The sequence below is a fragment of the Mus caroli genome, unplaced genomic scaffold (assembly GCF_978045245.1).
Source record: "Mus caroli unplaced genomic scaffold, Mus_caroli_1 scaffold_9, whole genome shotgun sequence".
Lineage (NCBI taxonomy): Eukaryota > Metazoa > Chordata > Mammalia > Rodentia > Muridae > Mus > Mus caroli.
This window is the reverse complement of record NW_028227264.1, coordinates 100,017,682-100,042,481: the sequence shown is the minus strand read 5'-3', so window position 1 is coordinate 100,042,481 and position 24,800 is coordinate 100,017,682. Positions and strand designations below refer to the sequence as shown.

At 40.6% G+C, this 24,800-nt stretch overlaps 4 protein-coding genes across 8 annotated transcripts; all 4 read left to right on the top strand.

The window, feature by feature from the left end:
* Positions 1-6,262: 6,262 nt before the first annotated feature.
* Positions 6,263-7,102, top strand: LOC147002751 (THO complex subunit 4-like). 2 transcript variants are annotated; one of them, XM_085843437.1, is made up of 2 exons: positions 6,263-6,916; positions 7,034-7,102. In XM_085843437.1, exons 1-2 carry the CDS (start codon positions 6,263-6,265, stop codon positions 7,100-7,102), a joined length of 723 nt encoding a protein of 240 aa, XP_085699563.1. The 2 variants fall into 2 exon arrangements, with proteins under 2 accessions (XP_085699563.1, XP_085699562.1); XM_085843436.1 differs by having other exon boundaries at positions 6,284-7,102.
* A 4,284-nt stretch (positions 7,103-11,386) lies between these two features.
* On the top strand, positions 11,387-12,223 carry LOC147002750 (THO complex subunit 4-like). Of its 2 annotated transcripts, XM_085843435.1 has the most exons (2): positions 11,387-12,040; positions 12,155-12,223. In XM_085843435.1, the coding sequence occupies exons 1-2, from the start codon at positions 11,387-11,389 to the stop codon at positions 12,221-12,223; spliced, it is 723 nt and encodes a 240-aa protein (XP_085699561.1). The 2 variants fall into 2 exon arrangements, with proteins under 2 accessions (XP_085699561.1, XP_085699560.1); XM_085843434.1 differs by having other exon boundaries at positions 11,408-12,223.
* A 4,282-nt stretch (positions 12,224-16,505) lies between these two features.
* LOC147002749 (THO complex subunit 4-like) lies at positions 16,506-17,333 on the top strand. Of its 2 annotated transcripts, XM_085843433.1 has the most exons (2): positions 16,506-17,159; positions 17,265-17,333. In XM_085843433.1, exons 1-2 carry the CDS (start codon positions 16,506-16,508, stop codon positions 17,331-17,333), a joined length of 723 nt encoding a protein of 240 aa, XP_085699559.1. The 2 variants fall into 2 exon arrangements, with proteins under 2 accessions (XP_085699559.1, XP_085699558.1); XM_085843432.1 differs by having other exon boundaries at positions 16,527-17,333.
* A 5,881-nt stretch (positions 17,334-23,214) lies between these two features.
* Positions 23,215-24,054, top strand: LOC147002748 (THO complex subunit 4-like). 2 transcript variants are annotated; one of them, XM_085843431.1, is made up of 2 exons: positions 23,215-23,868; positions 23,986-24,054. In XM_085843431.1, the coding sequence occupies exons 1-2, from the start codon at positions 23,215-23,217 to the stop codon at positions 24,052-24,054; spliced, it is 723 nt and encodes a 240-aa protein (XP_085699557.1). The 2 variants fall into 2 exon arrangements, with proteins under 2 accessions (XP_085699557.1, XP_085699556.1); XM_085843430.1 differs by having other exon boundaries at positions 23,236-24,054.
* Positions 24,055-24,800: the final 746 nt, after the last annotated feature.

Here is a 24,800-nt window from a genome sequence, read left to right as displayed (position 1 = left end):
CTCTTAAAGCTTCCAGGAGTCCAGGTTAGTTGGCACTGTCAGTCTTTCTATGGGGATGCCATTCCAATAAGTTTCTTTAATCCTTCCCCTACTTTTACTTCCATAGAAATCACTGACCTCAGTCCAGTGCTTGTCTGTGAGTATCAGCATCTGTCTCAGTTAGCTGCTGGTAGAGCCTCTCAGAGGACAGCCATGCTAGGCTCTTGTCTGAAAGCACAACATAGCATCAGACTATCTGATGTCAATGATTTTTCCACAGAAACTTACTGTGACAGAGAGAGACCCTTTACATGTAATACTGTACCAATATTTTCCTGAAGTATATAACTACTGTCATATATCCCTGCCATCATTGTTTAAGAAGCCAAGAAATAAACCCACACATGTATGGTCGGTCACTTGATCTTTGACAAAGGAGCAAAAACTATCCAGTGGAAAAAAAGACAGCATTTTCAACAAATAGTGCTGGCTCAACTGACAGTTAGCATGTAGAGGAATGCAAATTGATCCATTCTCATCTCCTTGTACAAAGCTCAAGTCCAGGTGGGTCAAAGACCTCCATATAAAACCAGATACACTGAAACATATAGAGGAGAAAGTGGGGAAGAGCCTCGGACATATGGGCACAAGGGAAAAATTCCTGAAGAGAACACCAATGGCTTATTCTCTAAGATCAAGAATCAACAAATGGGACCTCATAAAATTGCAAAGCTTCTGTAAGACAAAGGAAGGACACTGTCAATAAGACAAAAGGCAACTAACAGATTGGGAAAAGATCTCTGTCATATTTTGATGATTTATAATGATGTTACCTGTTCTGTTTATGATTCACTGAAAGCATAGTTTTAGAGTGTTAATGCTTGGATGATTTTTGTGCTTTACTGTGCCAAATGATTTTTGTTAGAATCTGTGATTGTTTCATTAGATGTAGTTTCTTTTTTTTTAATCATTTTTTTGTTTTTTTTTTAAATTAGGTATTTTAGTCATTTACATTTCCAATGCTATCCCAAAAGTTCCCCATACCCTCCCCCCACACCCACCCACACACTCCCACTTTTTGGCCCTGCCATTCCCCTGTACTGAGGCATATAAAGTTTGCATGTCCAATGGGCCTCTCTTTCCAGTGATGGCAGACTAGGCCATCATTTGATACATATGCAGCTAGAGTCAAGAGCTCCGGGGTACTGGTTAGTTCATAATGTTGTTCCACTTATAGGGTTGCAGATCCCTTTAGCTCCTTGGGTATTTTCTCTAGCTCCTCCATTAGGAGCCCTGTGATCCATTCAATAGCTGACTCTGAGCATCCACTTATGTGTTTGCTAGGCCCCGGAATAGTCTTACAAGAGACAGCTATATCAGGGTCCTTTCAGCAAAATCTTGCTAGTGAATGCAATAGTGTCCACGTTTGGAGGCTGATTATGGGATGGATCCCTGGATATGGCAATGTCTAGATGGTCCATCCTTTTGGGTCAGCTCCAAACTTTGTCTCTATAACTCCTTCCATGGGTGTTTTGTTCCCAATTCTAAGAAGGGATAAAGTGTCCACACTTTGGTCGTCGTTCTTCTTGAGTTTCATGTGTTTTGCAAATTGTAACTTATATCTTGGATATTCTAAGTTTCTGGGCTAATATCCACTTATCAGTGAGTACATATTGTGTGAGTTCCTTTGTGATTGTGTTACCTCACTCAGGATGATGCCCTCCAGGTCCATCCATTTGCCTAGGAATTTCATAAATTCATTCTTTTTAATAGCTCAGTAGTACTCCATTGTGTAAATGTACCACAATTTTGTATCCATTCCTCTGTTGAGGGGCATCTGGGTTCTTTCCAACTTCTGGCTTATTATAAATAAGGCTGCTATGAACATAGTGGAGCATGTTTCTTTCTTACTAGTTGGAACATCTTCTGGATATATGCCCAGGAGTGGTATTGCGGGATCCTCTGGTAGTACCATGTCCAATTTTCTAAGGAACCGCCAGACTGATTTCCAGAGTGGTTGTACAAGCTTGCAATCCCACCAACAATGGAGGAGTGTTCCTCTTTCTTCACATCCTCACCAACATCTGCTGTCACCTGAATTTTTGATCTTAGCCATTCTGACTGGTGTGAGGCAGAATCTCAGGGTTGTTTTGATTTGCATTTTCCTGATGATTAAGGATGTTGAACATTTTTTCAGGTGCTTCTCAGCCATTCAGTATTCCTCAGGTGAGAAATTTTTGTTTAGCTCTGAGCCCCATTTTTAATGGGGTTATTTGATTTTCTGGAGTCCACCATCTTGAGTTCTTTATATATATTGGATATTAGTCCCCTATCTGATTTAGGATAGGTAAAGATCATTTCCCAATCTGTTGGTGGCCTTTTTGTCCTATTGACGGTGTCTTTTGCCTTACAGAAGCTTTCCAGTTTTATGAGGTCCCATTTGTCAATTCTATATCTTACAGCACAAGCCATTGCTGTTCTATTCAGGAATTTTTCCCCTGTGCCCATATCTTTGAGGCTTTTCCCCACTTTCTCCTCTATAAGTTTCAGTGTCTCTGGTTTTATGTGGAGCTCCTTGATCCACTTAGATTTGACCTTAGTACAAGGAGATAGGAATGGATCAATTCACATTCTTCTACATGATAACCACCAGTTGTGCCAGCAACATTTGTTGAAAATGCTGTCTTTTTCCACTGGATGGTTTTAGCTCCCTTGTCAAAGATCAAGTGACCATAAGTGTGTGGGTTCATTTCTGGGTCTTCAATAATATTCCATTGGTCTACTTTTCTGTCGCTATACCAGTAGCATGCCGTTTTTTTGTTTGTTCGTTTGTTTGTTTTTTTTTTTTTTATCACAATTGCTCCATAGTAAAGCTTTAGGCCAGGCATGGTGATTCCACCAGAAGTTCTTTTATCCTTGAGAAGAGTTTTTGCTATCCTAGGATTTTTGTTATTCCAGATGAATTTGCAGATTTCTCTTTCTAATTCGTTGAAGAATTGAGTTGGAATTTTGATGGGGATTGCATTGAATCTGTAGATTGCTTTTGGCAAGAAAACCATTTTTACAATGTTGATCCTACCAATACATGAGCATGGGAGATCTTTCCATCTTCTGATATTTTCTTTAATTTCTTTCTTCAGAGACTTGAAGTTCTCATCATACAAATATTTCACTTCCTCAGTTAGAGTCACGCCAAGGTATTTTATATTATTTGTGACTATTGAGAAGGGTGTTGTTTCCCTAGTTTCTTTCTCAGCCTGTTTATCCTTTGTGTAGAGAAAGGCCGTTGACTTGTTTGAGTTAATTTTATATCCATCTACTTCACCGAAGCTGTTTATCAGGTTTAGGAGTTCTCTGGTGGAATTTTTAGGGTCACATTTATATACTATCATATCATCTGCAAAAAGTGATATTTTGACTTCTTCTTTTCCAATTTGTATCCCCTTGATCTCCGTTTGTTGTCGAATTGCTCTGGCTTCAAGTACAATGTTGAATAGGTAGGGAGAAAGTGGGCAGCCTTGTCTAGTCCCTGATTTTAGTGGGATTGCTTCCAGCTTCTCACCATTTATTTGCTGTTGGCTACTGGTTTGCTGTAGATTGCTTTTATTATGTTTAGGTATGGGCCTTTAATTTCTGATCTTTCCAAGACTTTTATCATGAGTGGGTGTTGGATTTTGTAAAATGCTTTCTCTGCATCTAATGAGATGATCATGTGGTTTTTGCCTTTGAGTTTGTTTACATACTGGATTATGTTGATGGATTTCCATATATTAAACCATCCCTGCATCCCTGGAATGCAAATTGATCCATTCTCATCTCCCTGTACAAAGTTCAAGACCAGGTAGATCAAGGACCCACACATAAAACCAGAGATGCTGATCTTATAGAGGAGAAATTAGAGAAGAGCCTTGAACACAGAGGCACAGGGGGAAAGTTCCTGAACAGAATACCAATGGCTTATGCTCTCAGATGAAGAATCTACAAATGGTACTTGATAAAACTGCAAAGCTTCTGTAAGGCAAGTAGGACAAAAGGGCAACCAACAGATTGGGAAAAGATCTTTACCAATCCAACCTCCACTAGAGGGCTAATATCCAATCTATACAAAGAAACAAAGAAGTTAGACACAACAGAACCAAATAACCCTATTAAAAATGGGGCATAGAGCTAAACAAAGAATTGTCAACTGAGGAATATTGAATGGACAAAAAGTACCTAAAGAAATGTTAGGTATTTCAAATGCAATATCCTTTCTTATCAGGTAAATTTCTTCCTATTTTTAATATAATATACATATATTTTATTCTCTTTCTTTAAGTCCTTCGCAGAGGATTCTGGGTGTGTCTGAGTGGCAGAGTACAGGTTTGGCACATGTGCAGCCTTGGTTGAGAGGCCCAGAAAGAAAGACAGTTAGCAGTTGTCTAACTTTGTGATTTCTCTCTACAGAACAATCTCAGTTTCCATGTCAGTTGCACTGATAGAATCCTATGAACTGTGTCAGCACACCTAGAAGATCTAGAACTAAAGGAAGCAAATTCACCCAAGAGGAGTACACTGCAGGAAATAATTAAGCTCAGGGCTGAAATCAAGCAAGTAAATAAAACAGAACTATTCCAAGAATCAACCAAACCAGGTGCTGGTTCTTTGAGAAAATCAACAAGATAGATAAACCCTTACCCAGATTAACTAGAGGGCACAGGGACAGTATTCTCAGTGTGTCTCAGTGGCAGAATACTTGCTCGGCACATGTGCAGCCCTGGGTTAGATGCCCAAGAAAAAACACAGTTAACAGTGGTCTGTCTGCGTGAATCCCCTTAAAAGGACACTCTTGAATACCCTGTCTGTTGCAGTCATAAAATCCTGTCAATTGTGACCATTTGTTGGGTTTGATTTTTGTTCAATTGTTCTTTTCTTTATTTCCTTTTTCATTATCTACTGGGAGAAGTTTAGAAGTGGTTTACTGAGTGATTAGGTGTCAAAAACTTTCCTTTAATTTAAAGTCTTTAATTTCTCCCTTGGGAGGCAGAGGCAGGCAGATCTCTGATCTGAAGTCATTTGAAAATAAAACATTTAGTCTGATTATTGGGTATCACACTGAATTAGCCACAGTCTTTTCTTCTGGCATCTGTTATTAGAGTGGTCATCGTTGCTTTCTTTAGTCTTCTGTAGTTTTATGGATTGTAAAGATTTGTGTCGTGAAAACGTGATTCAATTATCATAGATAGTAATCTTATCTAGGGAGGGGGAGGTCCTTAGGAGTATAAAAGGAGTTTGGAGAGGCTTGGACAGCACACTTGAGAGAGCTGAGGCAAGCTACCAAGAGAGCAAAGGGTTCTCCTCTGCAGTCTGCCCTGGGACAGAAGGCTTGACAGAGAGGTGAGTGAACCACACCAACTAGTCTCAAGGACAAACAAATGTCTCCTAAGAGAGTTCTAGGTCTTCAGAGCTGTGATACAGTTCTTTCCCAAGATGTCAACGTAACACACAACTCTAGATATATTTCATTTTAAATAGTTCAATTTAGCAATTTATGGATTTGGGTGGTGGTTTTCGTTCTCAATATGTCTGTTAGTATGTTTTATCATCATCCTGTAAATTACAGAGATAGTCTGTATTGATTTCTGGAATCCAGGCCTTACTAGGCAGCTCAATACAGTCTAGAGCTGGCTGTGGACTAGGCTATCATGGAAGTTGGGAAGATCCTCATACCTCTTCTTCTTGAGGGCTGGGATTTAAAGCATTTGTTTTTTTGTTTTTTGTTTTCTTTTTTTTTTTTTTTTCATTTTACTGTATTTTGTTTGTGACAATGGCTAACTGTATAGACTGTACAAAGTGTTATATTTTCTTTTCTATTCAAGTTCTTTACGTTGTGTTTTTATTGTGTTTCTTCAGCAGGCAGGTAGAGGTCAAAAGACTTTCATGGGTGAATTCTCTCCTCTGAATCTGGCACCCAGAGACTGGGCTCAGTTCACTGGGTTTGCGTCTTCTAATATTTGCAATATTTTCTTCTTTTTGAAACTAGGGGACTGTGTTTGGGTAGGAATCATTCTGAGTAGACCAGAAAGGTATTTAACTAGTTCTAAAATTTGCAAAACAGTTAGAAGTTACACCTCCATATACAGGTTAAATTCACACCTTTGTGGGTATATAGTGATCAAATTCAAATGTCTTGTTTTTCCTAATCAAGTTCTCAGGAACTCTTCCCTATTGTTTAGTGATGCAGTATGCTGAAACTTTCATATGTATTTTCAACATAAATTAAAATTTTGTTTTCAAATCAGGTATGCTGGATCCAAGGCCCGCCATGGCTGACAAAATAGACATGTCTTTGGAAGACATCATTAAGCTGAACAAGATCCAGCAAGGACATCACCGCAGGCCTGATTCCCGGGTAAATCGAGATGCTGGGCCAAAGAGGTACCGGCCCACCATCACCCGTGGTGGCAGGAACAGGCTGGCACCATACCACAGAACAAAACAACTTCCAGACAAGTGGCAGCAGCACCTATTCATTGGAGACTTGAGGGGTCAAACCCACGTGGATACTGGTGGGAAGCTGTTCGTGTCAAATCTGCACTTCGGAGTGTCAGATGCTGATATTCGGCTACTCTTTGCTGAATTTGGAACGTTGAAAAAATCTGCTGTGCACTATGATCGCTGTGGAAGAAGTTTAGGGACAGCACATCTGCACTTTGAAAGGGAAGCAGATGCCCTGAACGCCATGAGAGAGTACAATGGCGCCTCTTTGGATGGCCGCCCTATGAACATCCAGCTTGTCACCTCAAAGATTGATAGACAAGGAAGACCTGCACAAAGCAGAAACAGGGGTGGCATGAAAAGAAACCCTGGCTCTGGAGGATTAAGTGGTGCAGGCACCAAGAGATGGACACTTGGAGGCAGCCAGGGAAGAGAGAGAGGCACCAGCAGGAACTCAAAACTGCAGCAGGAGCAGCAGAAGCAGCAGCAGCAGCAGCAGGAGGAGGAGCAGCAGCTCCAGAAACAGCAGCAGCAGCAGCAGCAGCAGCAGCAGCAGCAGCAGCAGCAGCAGGAGCACCAGCAGCTATCTGCAGAGGAGCTGGACGCCCAGCTGGATGCTTATCAGGAAATGATGGACACCAGCTAAACAACTTAGCAAAGCTGCACAAGAACTGGACCCAGAGCATGGACTGTGATGCCTAGACTGAGGGTTGGCTAGTGGACCATGAACACAATGGTGGATTCCTCCTTTGCTTCTTTTTCTTTTCTCCTGTTTTAAAACGCCATGTAAAGTTCTTTCCTTCTCTCTTTCTTTTATTTACATTCTGAAATACACCTGTCTTGTACTGAGTTATTTTGTGGATCAATTGTAGTTTTTGCTTTAGTGAAGGTGGCATTTTCAACTTTGCCCTAATAAAATTGTGTGTAGAAATAAACAAGTAATACGACGTCGTTGATGAATGATTTTTGTGGAGAATGAGGAACTCTCACACATTTTGGGTCTCTCTGGGTCTCTTTGGGTCTATAGAGGAAATTTTCCCTAACCTAATGAAAGAGATCTGCCATGAAAATAAAGGCCTACAGAACTCCAAATAGTTTGGACAAGAAAAGAAATTCCTCCTGTCACTTAATAATCAAAACAATAAATGTATATATATAAAAAAAAACCAAAACAAAACAAAAGAAAACAAACAAAAACATTTAGGGAAAAGTTCAAGTAACATAAACAGTCAGACCTATCAGAATTACACCAGACTTCTCACCAGAGACTATGAAAGCTAGAAGGCCTTGGTTAGATCTCATACAGACCCTAAGAGAACATAAATGCCGGCACAGACTAATATACACATAAAACTCCTCCATTAGCATAGATGAAGAGATAAAAATATCCCATGACAAAATCAAATTTGCACAGTATCTCTCTACTAATCCAGTCCTGCAAAGGTTAATACAGAAAAAATGCCAACACAAGGAGGGAAACTACACCCTAGAAAGAGCAAGAAAGTAATCTTCTTTCAACAAACCCAGAAGAAGATAGCCACACAAACATAAAAATAACATCACTGATAGATAACAGGAAGCACAAATCACTATTCCTTAATATCTCTTAAAGTCAATGTCCTCAATTCCACAATACAGAGACATAGACTATCAGACTGGACACTTACAGGGCTAAGCATTTTACAGCATAGAGGAAATAAATGTCCATGCCAGACACTTCCTCAGAGTAAAGGGCTGAAAAACAGTTTTCCAAGCAAATGGTCCCAAGAATGAAGCTGGGGTAGCCACTCTAATAATCTGATAAAATTGACTGTTAGTCAAATGTCATCAAAAATATCAGGAAAGACACTTCATACTCATCAAGGGGAAAATCTACCAAGAAGATACTACTCTCAATATTGAAAACATCTATGCTCCAAATGCAAGGGGACCCACATTCATAAAAGCAACTTTACTGAAGCTAAAAGCTCACATTTCACGTCAAATAATAGTGGTGAGGGACTTCAACACCCAACTTTCACCAATGGACAGATCAGGGAAACACAAACTAAACAGACACACAGTGAAAATAACAGAAGTTATGGACCAAATTGATTCAACAGACATCTATACAACATCTCATCCTAAATCAAAGGAATACACCTTCTCGCTGGCACGGCACCTCATGGTCTCTTCTCCAGAACTGACCATACAGTTGGCCACAACACAGAACTCAAAAGAAAGAAGACTGAGATAATCCCATGCTTCTATCAGGTCACTACTGAACAAGGTTGTTCTTCAGTAGCAACAAAAACACAGAAAGCAAACATACACATGGAAGGTGAACAGTGCTCTAGGATAACTCAACCAGAACTTACTTGGTAAAGGAAGAAATAAAAGACATTTTAGAATTTAATGAGAATGCATGTACAACATACCCAAACTGATGGGACATAATGAAAGTAGGGTAAGAGGAAAACTCACAGCTCAGCTCTGTGTGCCTCCAAAAAGAAAGTGGAGAGAGCATACACTAGCAGCTTAACAGCACACCTGAAAGCTCTAGAACAAAAGGAACCAAATAAACCCAAGAGGAGGAGAAGGCAGGAAATAATCAAACTCAGGGCTGAAACCAACCAAGTCAACACAAAAAGAACTACATAAAGAATCCACAAAACTAGGAGCTGGTTCTTTGAGAACATCAACACGATACAGAAAGTGTTAGCCAGACTAACTTGAGGGCACAGAGACAGAATCCAAATGAACACAATCAGAAAGGGAAAGGGAATCCCACGCATCCTATCTGATCACCAAGGACTAAGGCTGATGATCTTCAAGAACATCGTAAATAATAGAAAGCCAACATTCACGTGGAAACTGAACAACACTCCACTCAATGATTCCTTGGTCAAGGATGAAATAAGAAAGAAATTAAAGACTTTTTAGAGTTTAATGAACATGAAGCCACAACATACCCAAACTTATGGGACACAATGAAGGCAGTCCTAAGAGGAAAACTCATAGCCCCGAGTGCCTCCAAAAAGAAACTAGAAAGAGCATACACTAGCAGACTGACAGCACATCCAGAAGCTCTAGAACTAAAGGAAGCAAATTCACCCAAGAGGAGTACACTGCAGGAAACAATTAAGCTCAGGGCTGAAATCAAGCAAGTGGAAACAACATGAACTATTCAAAGAATCAACCAAACCAGGTGCTGGTTCTTTGAGAAAATCAACAAGATAGATTAAACCCTTACCCAGATTAACTAGAGGGCACAGGGACAGTAATCTCAGTGTGTCTCAGTGGCAGAATACTTGCTCGGCACATGTGCAGCCCTGGGTTAGATGCCCAAGAAAAAACACAGTTAACAGTGGTCTGTCTGCGTGAATCCCCTTTAAAGGACACTCTTTGTTACCCTGTCTGTTGCAGTCATAAAATCCTGTCAATTGTGACCATTTGTTGGGTTTGATTTTTGTTCAATTGTTCTTTTCTTTATTTCCTTTTTCATTATCTACTGGGAGAAGTTTAGAAGTGGTTTACTGAGTGATTAGGTGTCAAAAACTTTCCTTTAATTTAAAGTCTTTAATTTCTCCCTTGGGAGGCAGAGGCGGGCAGATCTCTCAATTGGAGGATATCTCTGCTCTACAGAGTTTCAAGGACAGATATCTCGAAAAAAGAATTTCAGAGATTTAATCATGTTAAGAAGGATGATCTGAAGTCATTTGAAAATAAAACATTTAGTCTGATTATTGGGTATCACACTGAATTAGCCACAGTCTTTTCTTCTGGCATCTGTTATTAGAGTGGTCATCGTTGCTTTCTTTAGTCTTCTGTAGTTTTATGGATTGTAAAGATTTGTGTCGTGAAAACGTGATTCAATTATCATAGATAGTAATCTTATCTAGGGAGGGGAGGTCCTTAGGAGTATAAAAGGAGTTTGGAGAGGCTTGGACAGCACACTTGAGAGAGCTGAGGCAAGCTACCAAGAGAGCAAAGGGTTCTCCTCTGCAGTCTGCCCTGGGACAGAAGGCTTGACAGAGAGGTGAGTGAACCACACCAACTAGTCTCAAGGACAAACAAATGTCTCCTAAGAGAGTTCTAGGTCTTCAGAGCTGTGATACAGTTCTTTCCCAAGATGTCAACGTAACATACAACTCTAGATATATTTGATTTTAAATAGTTCAATTTAGCAATTTATGGATTTGGGTGGTGGTTTTCGTTCTCAATATGTCTGTTAGTATGTTTTATCATCATCCTGTAAATTACAGAGATAGTCTGTATTGATTTCTGGAATCCAGGCCTTCCTAGGCAGCTCAATACAGTCTAGAGCTGGCTGTGGACTAGGCTATCATGGAAGTTGGGAAGATCCTCATACCTCTGCTTCTTGAGGGCTGGGATTGAAAGCATTTGTTTTTTTGTTTTTTGTTTTCTTTTTTTTTTTTTTTTTTTTTCATTTTACTGTATTTTGTTTGTGACAATGGCCAACTGTATAGACTGTACAAAGTGTTATATTTTCTTTTCTATTCAAGTTCTTTACGTTGTGTTTTTATTGTGTTTCTTCAGCAGGCAGGTAGAGGTCAAAAGACTTTCATGGGTGAATTCTCTCCTCTGAATCTGGCACCCGGAGACTGGGCTCAGTTCACTGGGTTTGCGTCTTCTAATATTTGCAATATTTTCTTCTTTTTGAAACTAGGGGACTGTGTTTGGGTAGGAATCATTCTGAGTAGACCAGAAAGGTATTTAACTAGTTCTAAAATTTGCAAAACAGTTAGAAGTTACACCTCCATATACAGGTTAAATTCACACCTTTGTGGGTATATAGTGATCAAATTCAAATGTCTTGTTTTTCCTAATCAAGTTCTCAGGAACTCTTCCCTATTGTTTAGTGATGCAGTATGCTGAAACTTTCATATGTATTTTCAACATAAATTAAAATTTTGTTTTCAAATCAGGTATGCTGGATCCAAGGCCCGCCATGGCTGACAAAATAGACATGTCTTTGGAAGACATCATTAAGCTGAACAAGATCCAGCAAGGACATCACCGCAGGCCTGATTCCCGGGTAAATCGAGATGCTGGGCCAAAGAGGTACCGGCCCACCATCACCCGTGGTGGCAGGAACAGGCTGGCACCATACCACAGAACAAAACAACTTCCAGACAAGTGGCAGCAGCACCTATTCATTGGAGACTTGAGGGGTCAAACCCACGTGGATACTGGTGGGAAGCTGTTCGTGTCAAATCTGCACTTCGGAGTGTCAGATGCTGATATTCGGCTACTCTTTGCTGAATTTGGAACGTTGAAAAAATCTGCTGTGCACTATGATCGCTGTGGAAGAAGTTTAGGGACAGCACATCTGCACTTTGAAAGGGAAGCAGATGCCCTGAACGCCATGAGAGAGTACAATGGCGCCTCTTTGGATGGCCGCCCTATGAACATCCAGCTTGTCACCTCAAAGATTGATAGACAAGGAAGACCTGCACAAAGCAGAAACAGGGGTGGCATGAAAAGAAACCCTGGCTCTGGAGGATTAAGTGGTGCAGGCACCAAGAGATGGACACTTGGAGGCAGCCAGGGAAGAGAGAGAGGCACCAGCAGGAACTCAAAACTGCAGCAGGAGCAGCAGAAGCAGCAGCAGCAGCAGCAGGAGGAGGAGCAGCAGCTCCAGAAACAGCAGCAGCAGCAGCAGCAGCAGCAGCAGCAGCAGCAGCAGCAGGAGCACCAGCAGCTATCTGCAGAGGAGCTGGACGCCCAGCTGGATGCTTATCAGGAAATGATGGACACCAGCTAAACAACTTAGCAAAGCTGCACAAGAACTGGACCCAGAGCATGGACTGTGATGCCTAGACTGAGGGTTGGCTAGTGGACCATGAACACAATGGTGGATTCCTCCTTTGCTTCTTTTTCTTTTCTCCTGTTTTAAAACGCCATGTAAAGTTCTTTCCTTCTCTCTTTCTTTTATTTACATTCTGAAATACACCTGTCTTGTACTGAGTTATTTTGTGGATCAATTGTAGTTTTTGCTTTAGTGAAGGTGGCATTTTCAACTTTGCCCTAATAAAATTGTGTGTAGAAATAAACAAGTAATACGACGTCGTTGATGAATGATTTTTGTGGAGAATGAGGAACTCTCACACATTTTGGGTCTCTCTGGGTCTCTTTGGGTCTATAGAGGAAATTTTCCCTAACCTAATGAAAGAGATCTGCCATGAAAATAAAGGCCTACAGAACTCCAAATAGTTTGGACAAGAAAAGAAATTCCTCCTGTCACTTAATAATCAAAACAATAAATGTATATATATATAAAAAAACCAAAACAAAACAAAAGAAAACAAACAAAAACATTTAGGGAAAAGTTCAAGTAACATAAACAGTCAGACCTATCAGAATTACACCAGACTTCTCACCAGAGACTATGAAAGCTAGAAGGCCTTGGTTAGATCTCATACAGACCCTAAGAGAACATAAATGCCGGCACAGACTAATATACACATAAAACTCCTCCATTAGCATAGATGAAGAGATAAAAATATCCCATGACAAAATCAAATTTGCACAGTATCTCTCTACTAATCCAGTCCTGCAAAGGTTAATACAGAAAAAATGCCAACACAAGGAGGGAAACTACACCCTAGAAAGAGCAAGAAAGTAATCTTCTTTCAACAAACCCAGAAGAAGATAGCCACACAAACATAAAAATAACATCACTGATAGATAACAGGAAGCACAAATCACTATTCCTTAATATCTCTTAAAGTCAATGTCCTCAATTCCACAATACAGAGACATAGACTATCAGACTGGACACTTACAGGGCTAAGCATTTTACAGCATAGAGGAAATAAATGTCCATGCCAGACACTTCCTCAGAGTAAAGGGCTGAAAAACAGTTTTCCAAGCAAATGGTCCCAAGAATGAAGCTGGGGTAGCCACTCTAATAATCTGATAAAATTGACTGTTAGTCAAATGTCATCAAAAATATCAGGAAAGACACTTCATACTCATCAAGGGGAAAATCTACCAAGAAGATACTACTCTCAATATTGAAAACATCTATGCTCCAAATGCAAGGGGACCCACATTCATAAAAGCAACTTTACTGAAGCTAAAAGCTCACATTTCACGTCAAATAATAGTGGTGAGGGACTTCAACACCCAACTTTCACCAATGGACAGATCAGGGAAACACAAACTAAACAGACACACAGTGAAAATAACAGAAGTTATGGACCAAATTGATTCAACAGACATCTATACAACATCTCATCCTAAATCAAAGGAATACACCTTCTCGCTGGCACGGCACCTCATGGTCTCTTCTCCAGAACTGACCATACAGTTGGCCACAACACAGAACTCAAAAGAAAGAAGACTGAGATAATCCCATGCTTCTATCAGGTCACTACTGAACAAGGTTGTTCTTCAGTAGCAACAAAAACACAGAAAGCAAACATACACATGGAAGGTGAACAGTGCTCTAGGATAACTCAACCAGAACTTACTTGGTAAAGGAAGAAATAAAAGACATTTTAGAATTTAATGAGAATGCATGTACAACATACCCAAACTGATGGGACATAATGAAAGTAGGGTAAGAGGAAAACTCACAGCTCAGCTCTGTGTGCCTCCAAAAAGAAAGTGGAGAGAGCATACACTAGCAGCTTAACAGCACACCTGAAAGCTCTAGAACAAAAGGAACCAAATAAACCCAAGAGGAGGAGAAGGCAGGAAATAATCAAACTCAGGGCTGAAACCAACCAAGTCAACACAAAAAGAACTACATAAAGAATCCACAAAACTAGGAGCTGGTTCTTTGAGAACATCAACACGATACAGAAAGTGTTAGCCAGACTAACTTGAGGGCACAGAGACAGAATCCAAATGAACACAATCAGAAAGGGAAAGGGAATCCCACGCATCCTATCTGATCACCAAGGACTAAGGCTGATGATCTTCAAGAACATCGTAAATAATAGAAAGCCAACATTCACGTGGAAACTGAACAACACTCCACTCAATGATTCCTTGGTCAAGGATGAAATAAGAAAGAAATTAAAGACTTTTTAGAGTTTAATGAACATGAAGCCACAACATACCCAAACTTATGGGACACAATGAAGGCAGTCCTAAGAGGAAAACTCATAGCCCCGAGTGCCTCCAAAAAGAAACTAGAAAGAGCATACACTAGCAGACTGACAGCACATCCAGAAGCTCTAGAACTAAAGGAAGCAAATTCACCCAAGAGGAGTACACTGCAGGAAACAATTAAGCTCAGGGCTGAAATCAAGCAAGTGGAAACAACATGAACTATTCAAAGAATCAACCAAACCAGGTGCTGGTTCTTTGAGAAAATCAACAAGATAGATTAAACCCTTACCCAGATTAACTAGAGGGCACAGGGACAGTAATCTCAGTGTGTCTCAGTGGCAGAATACTTGCTCGGCACATGTGCAGCCCTGGGTTAGATGCCCAAGAAAAAACACAGTTAACAGTGGTCTGTCTGCGTGAATCCCCTTTAAAGGACACTCTTTGTTACCCTGTCTGTTGCAGTCATAAAATCCTGTCAATTGTGACCATTTGTTGGGTTTGATTTTTGTTCAATTGTTCTTTTCTTTATTTCCTTTTTCATTATCTACTGGGAGAAGTTTAGAAGTGGTTTACTGAGTGATTAGGTGTCAAAAACTTTCCTTTAATTTAAAGTCTTTAATTTCTCCCTTGGGAGGCAGAGGCGGGCAGATCTCTCAATTGGAGGATATCTCTGCTCTACAGAGTTTCAAGGACAGATATCTCGAAAAAAGAATTTCAGAGATTTAATCATGTTAAGAAGGATGATCTGAAGTCATTTGAAAATAAAACATTTAGTCTGATTATTGGGTATCACACTGAATTAGCCACAGTCTTTTCTTCTGGCATCTGTTATTAGAGTGGTCATCGTTGCTTTCTTTAGTCTTCTGTAGTTTTATGGATTGTAAAGATTTGTGTCGTGAAAACGTGATTCAATTATCATAGATAGTAATCTTATCTAGGGAGGGGAGGTCCTTAGGAGTATAAAAGGAGTTTGGAGAGGCTTGGACAGCACACTTGAGAGAGCTGAGGCAAGCTACCAAGAGAGCAAAGGGTTCTCCTCTGCAGTCTGCCCTGGGACAGAAGGCTTGACAGAGAGGTGAGTGAACCACACCAACTAGTCTCAAGGACAAACAAATGTCTCCTAAGAGAGTTCTAGGTCTTCAGAGCTGTGATACAGTTCTTTCCCAAGATGTCAACGTAACATACAACTCTAGATATATTTGATTTTAAATAGTTCAATTTAGCAATTTATGGATTTGGGTGGTGGTTTTCGTTCTCAATATGTCTGTTAGTATGTTTTATCATCATCCTGTAAATTACAGAGATAGTCTGTATTGATTTCTGGAATCCAGGCCTTCCTAGGCAGCTCAATACAGTCTAGAGCTGGCTGTGGACTAGGCTATCATGGAAGTTGGGAAGATCCTCATAACTCTGCTTCTTGAGGGCTGGGATTGAAAGCATTTGTTTTTTTGTTTTTTGTTTTCTTTTTTTTTTTTTTTTTTTCATTTTACTGTATTTTGTTTGTGACAATGGCCAACTGTATAGACTGTACAAAGTGTTATATTTTCTTTTCTATTCAAGTTCTTTACGTTGTGTTTTTATTGTGTTTCTTCAGCAGGCAGGTAGAGGTCAAAAGACTTTCATGGGTGAATTCTCTCCTCTGAATCTGGCACCCGGAGACTGGGCTCAGTTCACTGGGTTTGCGTCTTCTAATATTTGCAATATTTTCTTCTTTTTGAAACTAGGGGACTGTGTTTGGGTAGGAATCATTCTGAGTAGACCAGAAAGGTATTTAACTAGTTCTAAAATTTGCAAAACAGTTAGAAGTTACACCTCCATATACAGGTTAAATTCACACCTTTGTGGGTATATAGTGATCAAATTCAAATGTCTTGTTTTTCCTAATCAAGTTCTCAGGAACTCTTCCCTATTGTTTAGTGATGCAGTATGCTGAAACTTTCATATGTATTTTCAACATAAATTAAAATTTTGTTTTCAAATCAGGTATGCTGGATCCAAGGCCCGCCATGGCTGACAAAATAGACATGTCTTTGGAAGACATCATTAAGCTGAACAAGATCCAGCAAGGACATCACCGCAGGCCTGATTCCCGGGTAAATCGAGATGCTGGGCCAAAGAGGTACCGGCCCACCATCACCCGTGGTGGCAGGAACAGGCTGGCACCATACCACAGAACAAAACAACTTCCAGACAAGTGGCAGCAGCACCTATTCATTGGAGACTTGAGGGGTCAAACCCACGTGGATACTGGTGGGAAGCTGTTCGTGTCAAATCTGCACTTCGGAGTGTCAGATGCTGATATTCGGCTACTCTTTGCTGAATTTGGAACGTTGAAAAAATCTGCTGTGCACTATGATCGCTGTGGAAGAAGTTTAGGGACAGCACATCTGCACTTTGAAAGGGAAGCAGATGCCCTGAACGCCATGAGAGAGTACAATGGCGCCTCTTTGGATGGCCGCCCTATGAACATCCAGCTTGTCACCTCAAAGATTGATAGACAAGGAAGACCTGCACAAAGCAGAAACAGGGGTGGCATGAAAAGAAACCCTGGCTCTGGAGGATTAAGTGGTGCAGGCACCAAGAGATGGACACTTGGAGGCAGCCAGGGAAGAGAGAGAGGCACCAGCAGGAACTCAAAACTGCAGCAGGAGCAGCAGAAGCAGCAGCAGCAGCAGCAGGAGGAGGAGCAGCAGCTCCAGAAACAGCAGCAGCAGCAGCAGCAGCAGCAGCAGCAGCAGGAGCACCAGCAGCTATCTGCAGAGGAGCTGGACGCCCAGCTGGATGCTTATCAGGAAATGATGGACACCAGCTAAACAACTTAGCAAAGCTGCACAAGAACTGGACCCAGAGCATGGACTGTGATGCCTAGACTGAGGGTTGGCTAGTGGACCATGAACACAATGGTGGATTCCTCCTTTGCTTCTTTTTCTTTTCTCCTGTTTTAAAACGCCATGTAAAGTTCTTTCCTTCTCTCTTTCTTTTATTTACATTCTGAAATACACCTGTCTTGTACTGAGTTATTTTGTGGATCAATTGTAGTTTTTGCTTTAGTGAAGGTGGCATTTTCACCTTTGCCCTAATAAAATTGTGTGTAGAAATAAACAAGTAATACGACGTCGTTGATGAATGATTTTTGTGGAGAATGAGGAACTCTCACACATTTTGGGTCTCTCTGGGTCTCTTTGGGTCTATAGAGGAAATTTTCCCTAACCTAATGAAAGAGATCTGCCATGAAAATAAAGGCCTACAGAACTCCAAATAGTTTGGACAAGAAAAGAAATTCCTCCTGTCACTTAATAATCAAAACAATAAATGTATATATATATAAAAAAACCAAAACAAAACAAAAGAAAACAAACAAAAACATTTAGGGAAAAGTTCAAGTAACATAAACAGTCAGACCTATCAGAATTACACCAGACTTCTCACCAGAGACTATGAAAGCTAGAAGGCCTTGGTTAGATCTCATACAGACCCTAAGAGAACATAAATGCCGGCACAGACTAATATACACATAAAACTCCTCCATTAGCATAGATGAAGAGATAAAAATATCCCATGACAAAATCAAATTTGCACAGTATCTCTCTACTAATCCAGTCCTGCAAAGGTTAATACAGAAAAAATGCCAACACAAGGAGGGAAACTACACCCTAGAAAGAGCAAGAAAGTAATCTTCTTTCAACAAACCCAGAAGAAGATAGCCACACAAACATAAAAATAACATCACTGATAGATAACAGGAAGCACAAATCACTATTCCTTAATATCTCTTAAAGTCAATGTCCTCAATTCCACAATACAGAGACATAGACTATCAGACTGGACACTTACAGGGCTAAGCATTTTACAGCATAGAGGAAATAAATGTCCATGCCAGACACTTCCTCAGAGTAAAGGGCTGAAAAACAGTTTTCCAAGCAAATGGTCCCAAGAATGAAGCTGGGGTAGCCACTCTAATAATCTGATAAAATTGACTGTTAGTCAAATGTCATCAAAAATATCAGGAAAGACACTTCATACTCATCAAGGGGAAAATCTACCAAGAAGATACTACTCTCAATATTGAAAACATCTATGCTCCAAATGCAAGGGGACCCACATTCATAAAAGCAACTTTACTGAAGCTAAAAGCTCACATTTCACGTCAAATAATAGTGGTGAGGGACTTCAACACCCAACTTTCACCAATGGACAGATCAGGGAAACACAAACTAAACAGACACACAGTGAAAATAACAGAAGTTATGGACCAAATTGATTCAACAGACATCTATACAACATCTCATCCTAAATCAAAGGAATACACCTTCTCGCTGGCACGGCACCTCATGGTCTCTTCTCCAGAACTGACCATACAGTTGGCCACAACACAGAACTCAAAAGAAAGAAGACTGAGATAATCCCATGCTTCTATCAGGTCACTACTGAACAAGGTTGTTCTTCAGTAGCAACAAAAACACAGAAAGCAAACATACACATGGAAGGTGAACAGTGCTCTAGGATAACTCAACCAGAACTTACTTGGTAAAGGAAGAAATAAAAGACATTTTAGAATTTAATGAGAATGCATGTACAACATACCCAAACTGATGGGACATAATGAAAGTAGGGTAAGAGGAAAACTCACAGCTCAGCTCTGTGTGCCTCCAAAAAGAAAGTGGAGAGAGCATACACTAGCAGCTTAACAGCACACCTGAAAGCTCTAGAACAAAAGGAACCAAATAAACCCAAGAGGAGGAGAAGGCAGGAAATAATCAAACTCAGGGCTGAAACCAACCAAGTCAACACAAAAAGAACTACATAAAGAATCCACAAAACTAGGAGCTGGTTCTTTGAGAACATCAACACGATACAGAAAGTGTTAGCCAGACTAACTTGAGGGCACAGAGACAGAATCCAAATGAACACAATCAGAAAGGGAAAGGGAATCCCACGCATCCTATCTGATCACCAAGGACTAAGGCTGATGATCTTCAAGAACATCGTAAATAATAGAAATAATAGAAAGCCAACATATAGAGGAGAAAGTGGGGAAAAGCCTTGAAGATATGGGCACAGGAGAAAAATTCCTGAATAGAACAGTAATGGCTTGTGCTGTAAGATCGAGAATTGACAAGTGGGACCTCATGAAACTACAAAGCTTCTGCAAGGCTAAAGACACCATCAATAAGACAAAAAAACCACCAACAGATTGGGAAAGGATCTTCACCTATCCTAAATCAGATAAGGGACTAATATCCAATATATATAAAGAACTCAAGAAGGTGGACTCCAGAAAGTCAAATAACCCCATTAAAAAATGGGGCTTAGAACTGAACAAAGAATTCTCACCTGAGGAATACCGAATGGCAGAGAAGCACCTGAAAAAATGTTCAACATCCTTAATCATCAGGGAAATGCAAATCAAAACAACCCTGAGATTCCACCTCACACCAGTCAGAATGGCTAAGATCAAAAATTCAGGTGACAGCAGATGCTGGCGAGGATGTGGAGAAAGAGGAACACTCCTCCATTGTTGGTGGGATTGCAAGCTTGTACAACCACTCTGGAAATCAGTCTGGCGGTTCCTCAGAAAATTGGACATAGTACTACCGGAGGATCCAGCAATACCTCTCCTGGGCATATATCCAGAAGATGTCCCAACCGATAAAAAGGATACATGCTCCACTATGTTCATAGCAGCCCTATTTATAATAGCCAGAAGCTGGAAAGAACCCAGATGTCCCTCAACAGAGGAATGGATACAGAAATTATGGTACATTTACACAATGGAGTACTACTCAGCTATTAAAAAGAATGAATTTATGAAATTCCTAGCCAAATGGATGGACCTGGAGGGCATCATCTTGAGTGAAGTAACACAATCACAAAAGAACTCACACAATATGTATTCATTGATAAGTGGATATTAGCCCAAAACTTAGGATACCCAAGATATAAGATACAATTTGCTAAACGCATGAAACTCAAGAAGAATGAAGACCAAAGTGTGGACACTGTGCACCTTCTTAGAATTGGGAACAAAACACCCAGGGAAGGAGCTACAGAGACAAAGTTCGTAGCTGTGATGAAAGGATGGACCATTTAGAGACTGCTGTATCCAGGGATCCGTCCCATAATCAGCTTCTAAACGCTGACACCATTGCATACACTAGCAAGATCTTGCTGAAAGGACCCAAATATAGCTGTCTCTTGTGAGACGATGCCGGGGCCTAGCAAACACAGGAGTGGATGTTCACAGTCAGCTATTGGATGTATCACAGGGCTCCCAATGGAGAAGCTAGAGAAAGTACCCAAGGAGCTAAAGGGATCTGCAACCCTATTGTTGGAACAACATGATGTACTAACCGGAACCCTGGAGCTCTTGTCTCTAGCTGCATATGTATCGAAAGATGGCCTAGTCGGCCATCAATGGAAAGAGAGGCCCATTGGACTTGCAAACTTTATATGCCCCAATATAGGGGAATGCCAGGGCCAAAAGAATGGGAATGGGTGGGTAGGGAAGTGGGGGGCGCTATGGGGGACTTTTGGGATAGTATTGGAAATGTAATTGAGGAAATTATGTAATAAAAATATTAAAAAAAAAAAAAAAAAAAGAAAGCCAACATTCACGTGGAAACTGAACAACACTCCACTCAATGATTCCTTGGTCAAGGATGAAATAAGAAAGAAATTAAAGACTTTTTAGAGTTTAATGAACATGAAGCCACAACATACCCAAACTTATGGGACACAATGAAGGCAGTCCTAAGAGGAAAACTCATAGCCCCGAGTGCCTCCAAAAAGAAACTAGAAAGAGCATACACTAGCAGACTGACAGCACATCCAGAAGCTCTAGAACTAAAGGAAGCAAATTCACCCAAGAGGAGTACACTGCAGGAAACAATTAAGCTCAGGGCTGAAATCAAGCAAGTGGAAACAACATGAACTATTCAAAGAATCAACCAAACCAGGTGCTGGTTCTTTGAGAAAATCAACAAGATAGATTAAACCCTTACCCAGATTAACTAGAGGGCACAGGGACAGTAATCTCAGTGTGTCTCAGTGGCAGAATACTTGCTCGGCACATGTGCAGCCCTGGGTTAGATGCCCAAGAAAAAACACAGTTAACAGTGGTCTGTCTGCGTGAATCCCCTTTAAAGGACACTCTTTGTTACCCTGTCTGTTGCAGTCATAAAATCCTGTCAATTGTGACCATTTGTTGGGTTTGATTTTTGTTCAATTGTTCTTTTCTTTATTTCCTTTTTCATTATCTACTGGGAGAAGTTTAGAAGTGGTTTACTGAGTGATTAGGTGTCAAAAACTTTCCTTTAATTTAAAGTCTTTAATTTCTCCCTTGGGAGGCAGAGGCGGGCAGATCTCTCAATTGGAGGATATCTCTGCTCTACAGAGTTTCAAGGACAGATATCTCGAAAAAAGAATTTCAGAGATTTAATCATGTTAAGAAGGATGATCTGAAGTCATTTGAAAATAAAACATTTAGTCTGATTATTGGGTATCACACTGAATTAGCCACAGTCTTTTCTTCTGGCATCTGTTATTAGAGTGGTCATCGTTGCTTTCTTTAGTCTTCTGTAGTTTTATGGATTGTAAAGATTTGTGTCGTGAAAACGTGATTCAATTATCATAGATAGTAATCTTATCTAGGGAGGGGAGGTCCTTAGGAGTATAAAAGGAGTTTGGAGAGGCTTGGACAGCACACTTGAGAGAGCTGAGGCAAGCTACCAAGAGAGCAAAGGGTTCTCCTCTGCAGTCTGCCCTGGGACAGAAGGCTTGACAGAGAGGTGAGTGAACCACACCAACTAGTCTCAAGGACAAACAAATGTCTCCTAAGAGAGTTCTAGGTCTTCAGAGCTGTGATACAGTTCTTTCCCAAGATGTCAACGTAACACACAACTCTAGATATATTTGATTTTAAATAGTTCAATTTAGCAATTTATGGATTTGGGTGGTGGTTTTCGTTCTCAATATGTCTGTTAGTATGTTTTATCATCATCCTGTAAATTACAGAGATAGTCTGTATTGATTTCTGGAATCCAGGCCTTCCTAGGCAGCTCAATACAGTCTAGAGCTGGCTGTGGACTAGGCTATCATGGAAGTTGGGAAGATCCTCATACCTCTGCTTCTTGAGGGCTGGGATTTAAAGCATTTGTTTTTTTGTTTTTTGTTTTCTTTTTTTTTTTTTTTTCATTTTACTGTATTTTGTTTGTGACAATGGCCAACTGTATAGACTGTACAAAGTGTTATATTTTCTTTTCTATTCAAGTTCTTTACGTTGTGTTTTTATTGTGTTTCTTCAGCAGGCAGGTAGAGGTCAAAAGACTTTCATGGGTGAATTCTCTCCTCTGAATCTGGCACCCGGAGACTGGGCTCAGTTCACTGGGTTTGCGTCTTCTAATATTTGCAATATTTTCTTCTTTTTGAAACTAGGGAACTGTGTTTGGGTAGGAATCATTCTGAGTAGACCAGAAAGGTATTTAACTAGTTCTAAAATTTGCAAAACAGTTAGAAGTTACACCTCCATATACAGGTTAAATTCACACCTTTGTGGGTATATAGTGATCAAATTCAAATGTCTTGTTTTTCCTAATCAAGTTCTCAGGAACTCTTCCCTATTGTTTAGTGATGCAGTATGCTGAAACTTTCATATGTATTTTCAACATAAATTAAAATTTTGTTTTCAAATCAGGTATGCTGGATCCAAGGCCCGCCATGGCTGACAAAATAGACATGTCTTTGGAAGACATCATTAAGCTGAACAAGATCCAGCAAGGACATCACCGCAGGCCTGATTCCCGGGTAAATCGAGATGCTGGGCCAAAGAGGTACCGGCCCACCATCACCCGTGGTGGCAGGAACAGGCTGGCACCATACCACAGAACAAAACAACTTCCAGACAAGTGGCAGCAGCACCTATTCATTGGAGACTTGAGGGGTCAAACCCACGTGGATACTGGTGGGAAGCTGTTCGTGTCAAATCTGCACTTCGGAGTGTCAGATGCTGATATTCGGCTACTCTTTGCTGAATTTGGAACGTTGAAAAAATCTGCTGTGCACTATGATCGCTGTGGAAGAAGTTTAGGGACAGCACATCTGCACTTTGAAAGGGAAGCAGATGCCCTGAACGCCATGAGAGAGTACAATGGCACCTCTTTGGATGGCCGCCCTATGAACATCCAGCTTGTCACCTCAAAGATTGATAGACAAGGAAGACCTGCACAAAGCAGAAACAGGGGTGGCATGAAAAGAAACCCTGGCTCTGGAGGATTAAGTGGTGCAGGCACCAAGAGATGGACACTTGGAGGCAGCCAGGGAAGAGAGAGAGGCACCAGCAGGAACTCAAAACTGCAGCAGGAGCAGCAGAAGCAGCAGCAGCAGCAGCAGGAGGAGGAGCAGCAGCTCCAGAAACAGCAGCAGCAGCAGCAGCAGCAGCAGCAGCAGCAGCAGCAGCAGCAGGAGCACCAGCAGCTATCTGCAGAGGAGCTGGACGCCCAGCTGGATGCTTATCAGGAAATGATGGACACCAGCTAAACAACTTAGCAAAGCTGCACAAGAACTGGACCCAGAGCATGGACTGTGATGCCTAGACTGAGGGTTGGCTAGTGGACCATGAACACAATGGTGGATTCCTCCTTTGCTTCTTTTTCTTTTCTCCTGTTTTAAAACGCCATGTAAAGTTCTTTCCTTCTCTCTTTCTTTTATTTACATTCTGAAATACACCTGTCTTGTACTGAGTTATTTTGTGGATCAATTGTAGTTTTTGCTTTAGTGAAGGTGGCATTTTCAACTTTGCCCTAATAAAATTGTGTGTAGAAATAAACAAGTAATACGACGTCGTTGATGAATGATTTTTGTGGAGAATGAGGAACTCTCACACATTTTGGGTCTCTCTGGGTCTCTTTGGGTCTATAGAGGAAATTTTCCCTAACCTAATGAAAGAGATCTGCCATGAAAATAAAGGCCTACAGAACTCCAAATAGTTTGGACAAGAAAAGAAATTCCTCCTGTCACTTAATAATCAAAACAATAAATGTATATATATATATAAAAAAACCAAAACAAAACAAAAGAAAACAAACAAAAACATTTAGGGAAAAGTTCAAGTAACATAAACAGTCAGACCTATCAGAATTACACCAGACTTCTCACCAGAGACTATGAAAGCTAGAAGGCCTTGGTTAGATCTCATACAGACCCTAAGAGAACATAAATGCCGGCACAGACTAATATACACATAAAACTCCTCCATTAGCATAGATGAAGAGATAAAAATATCC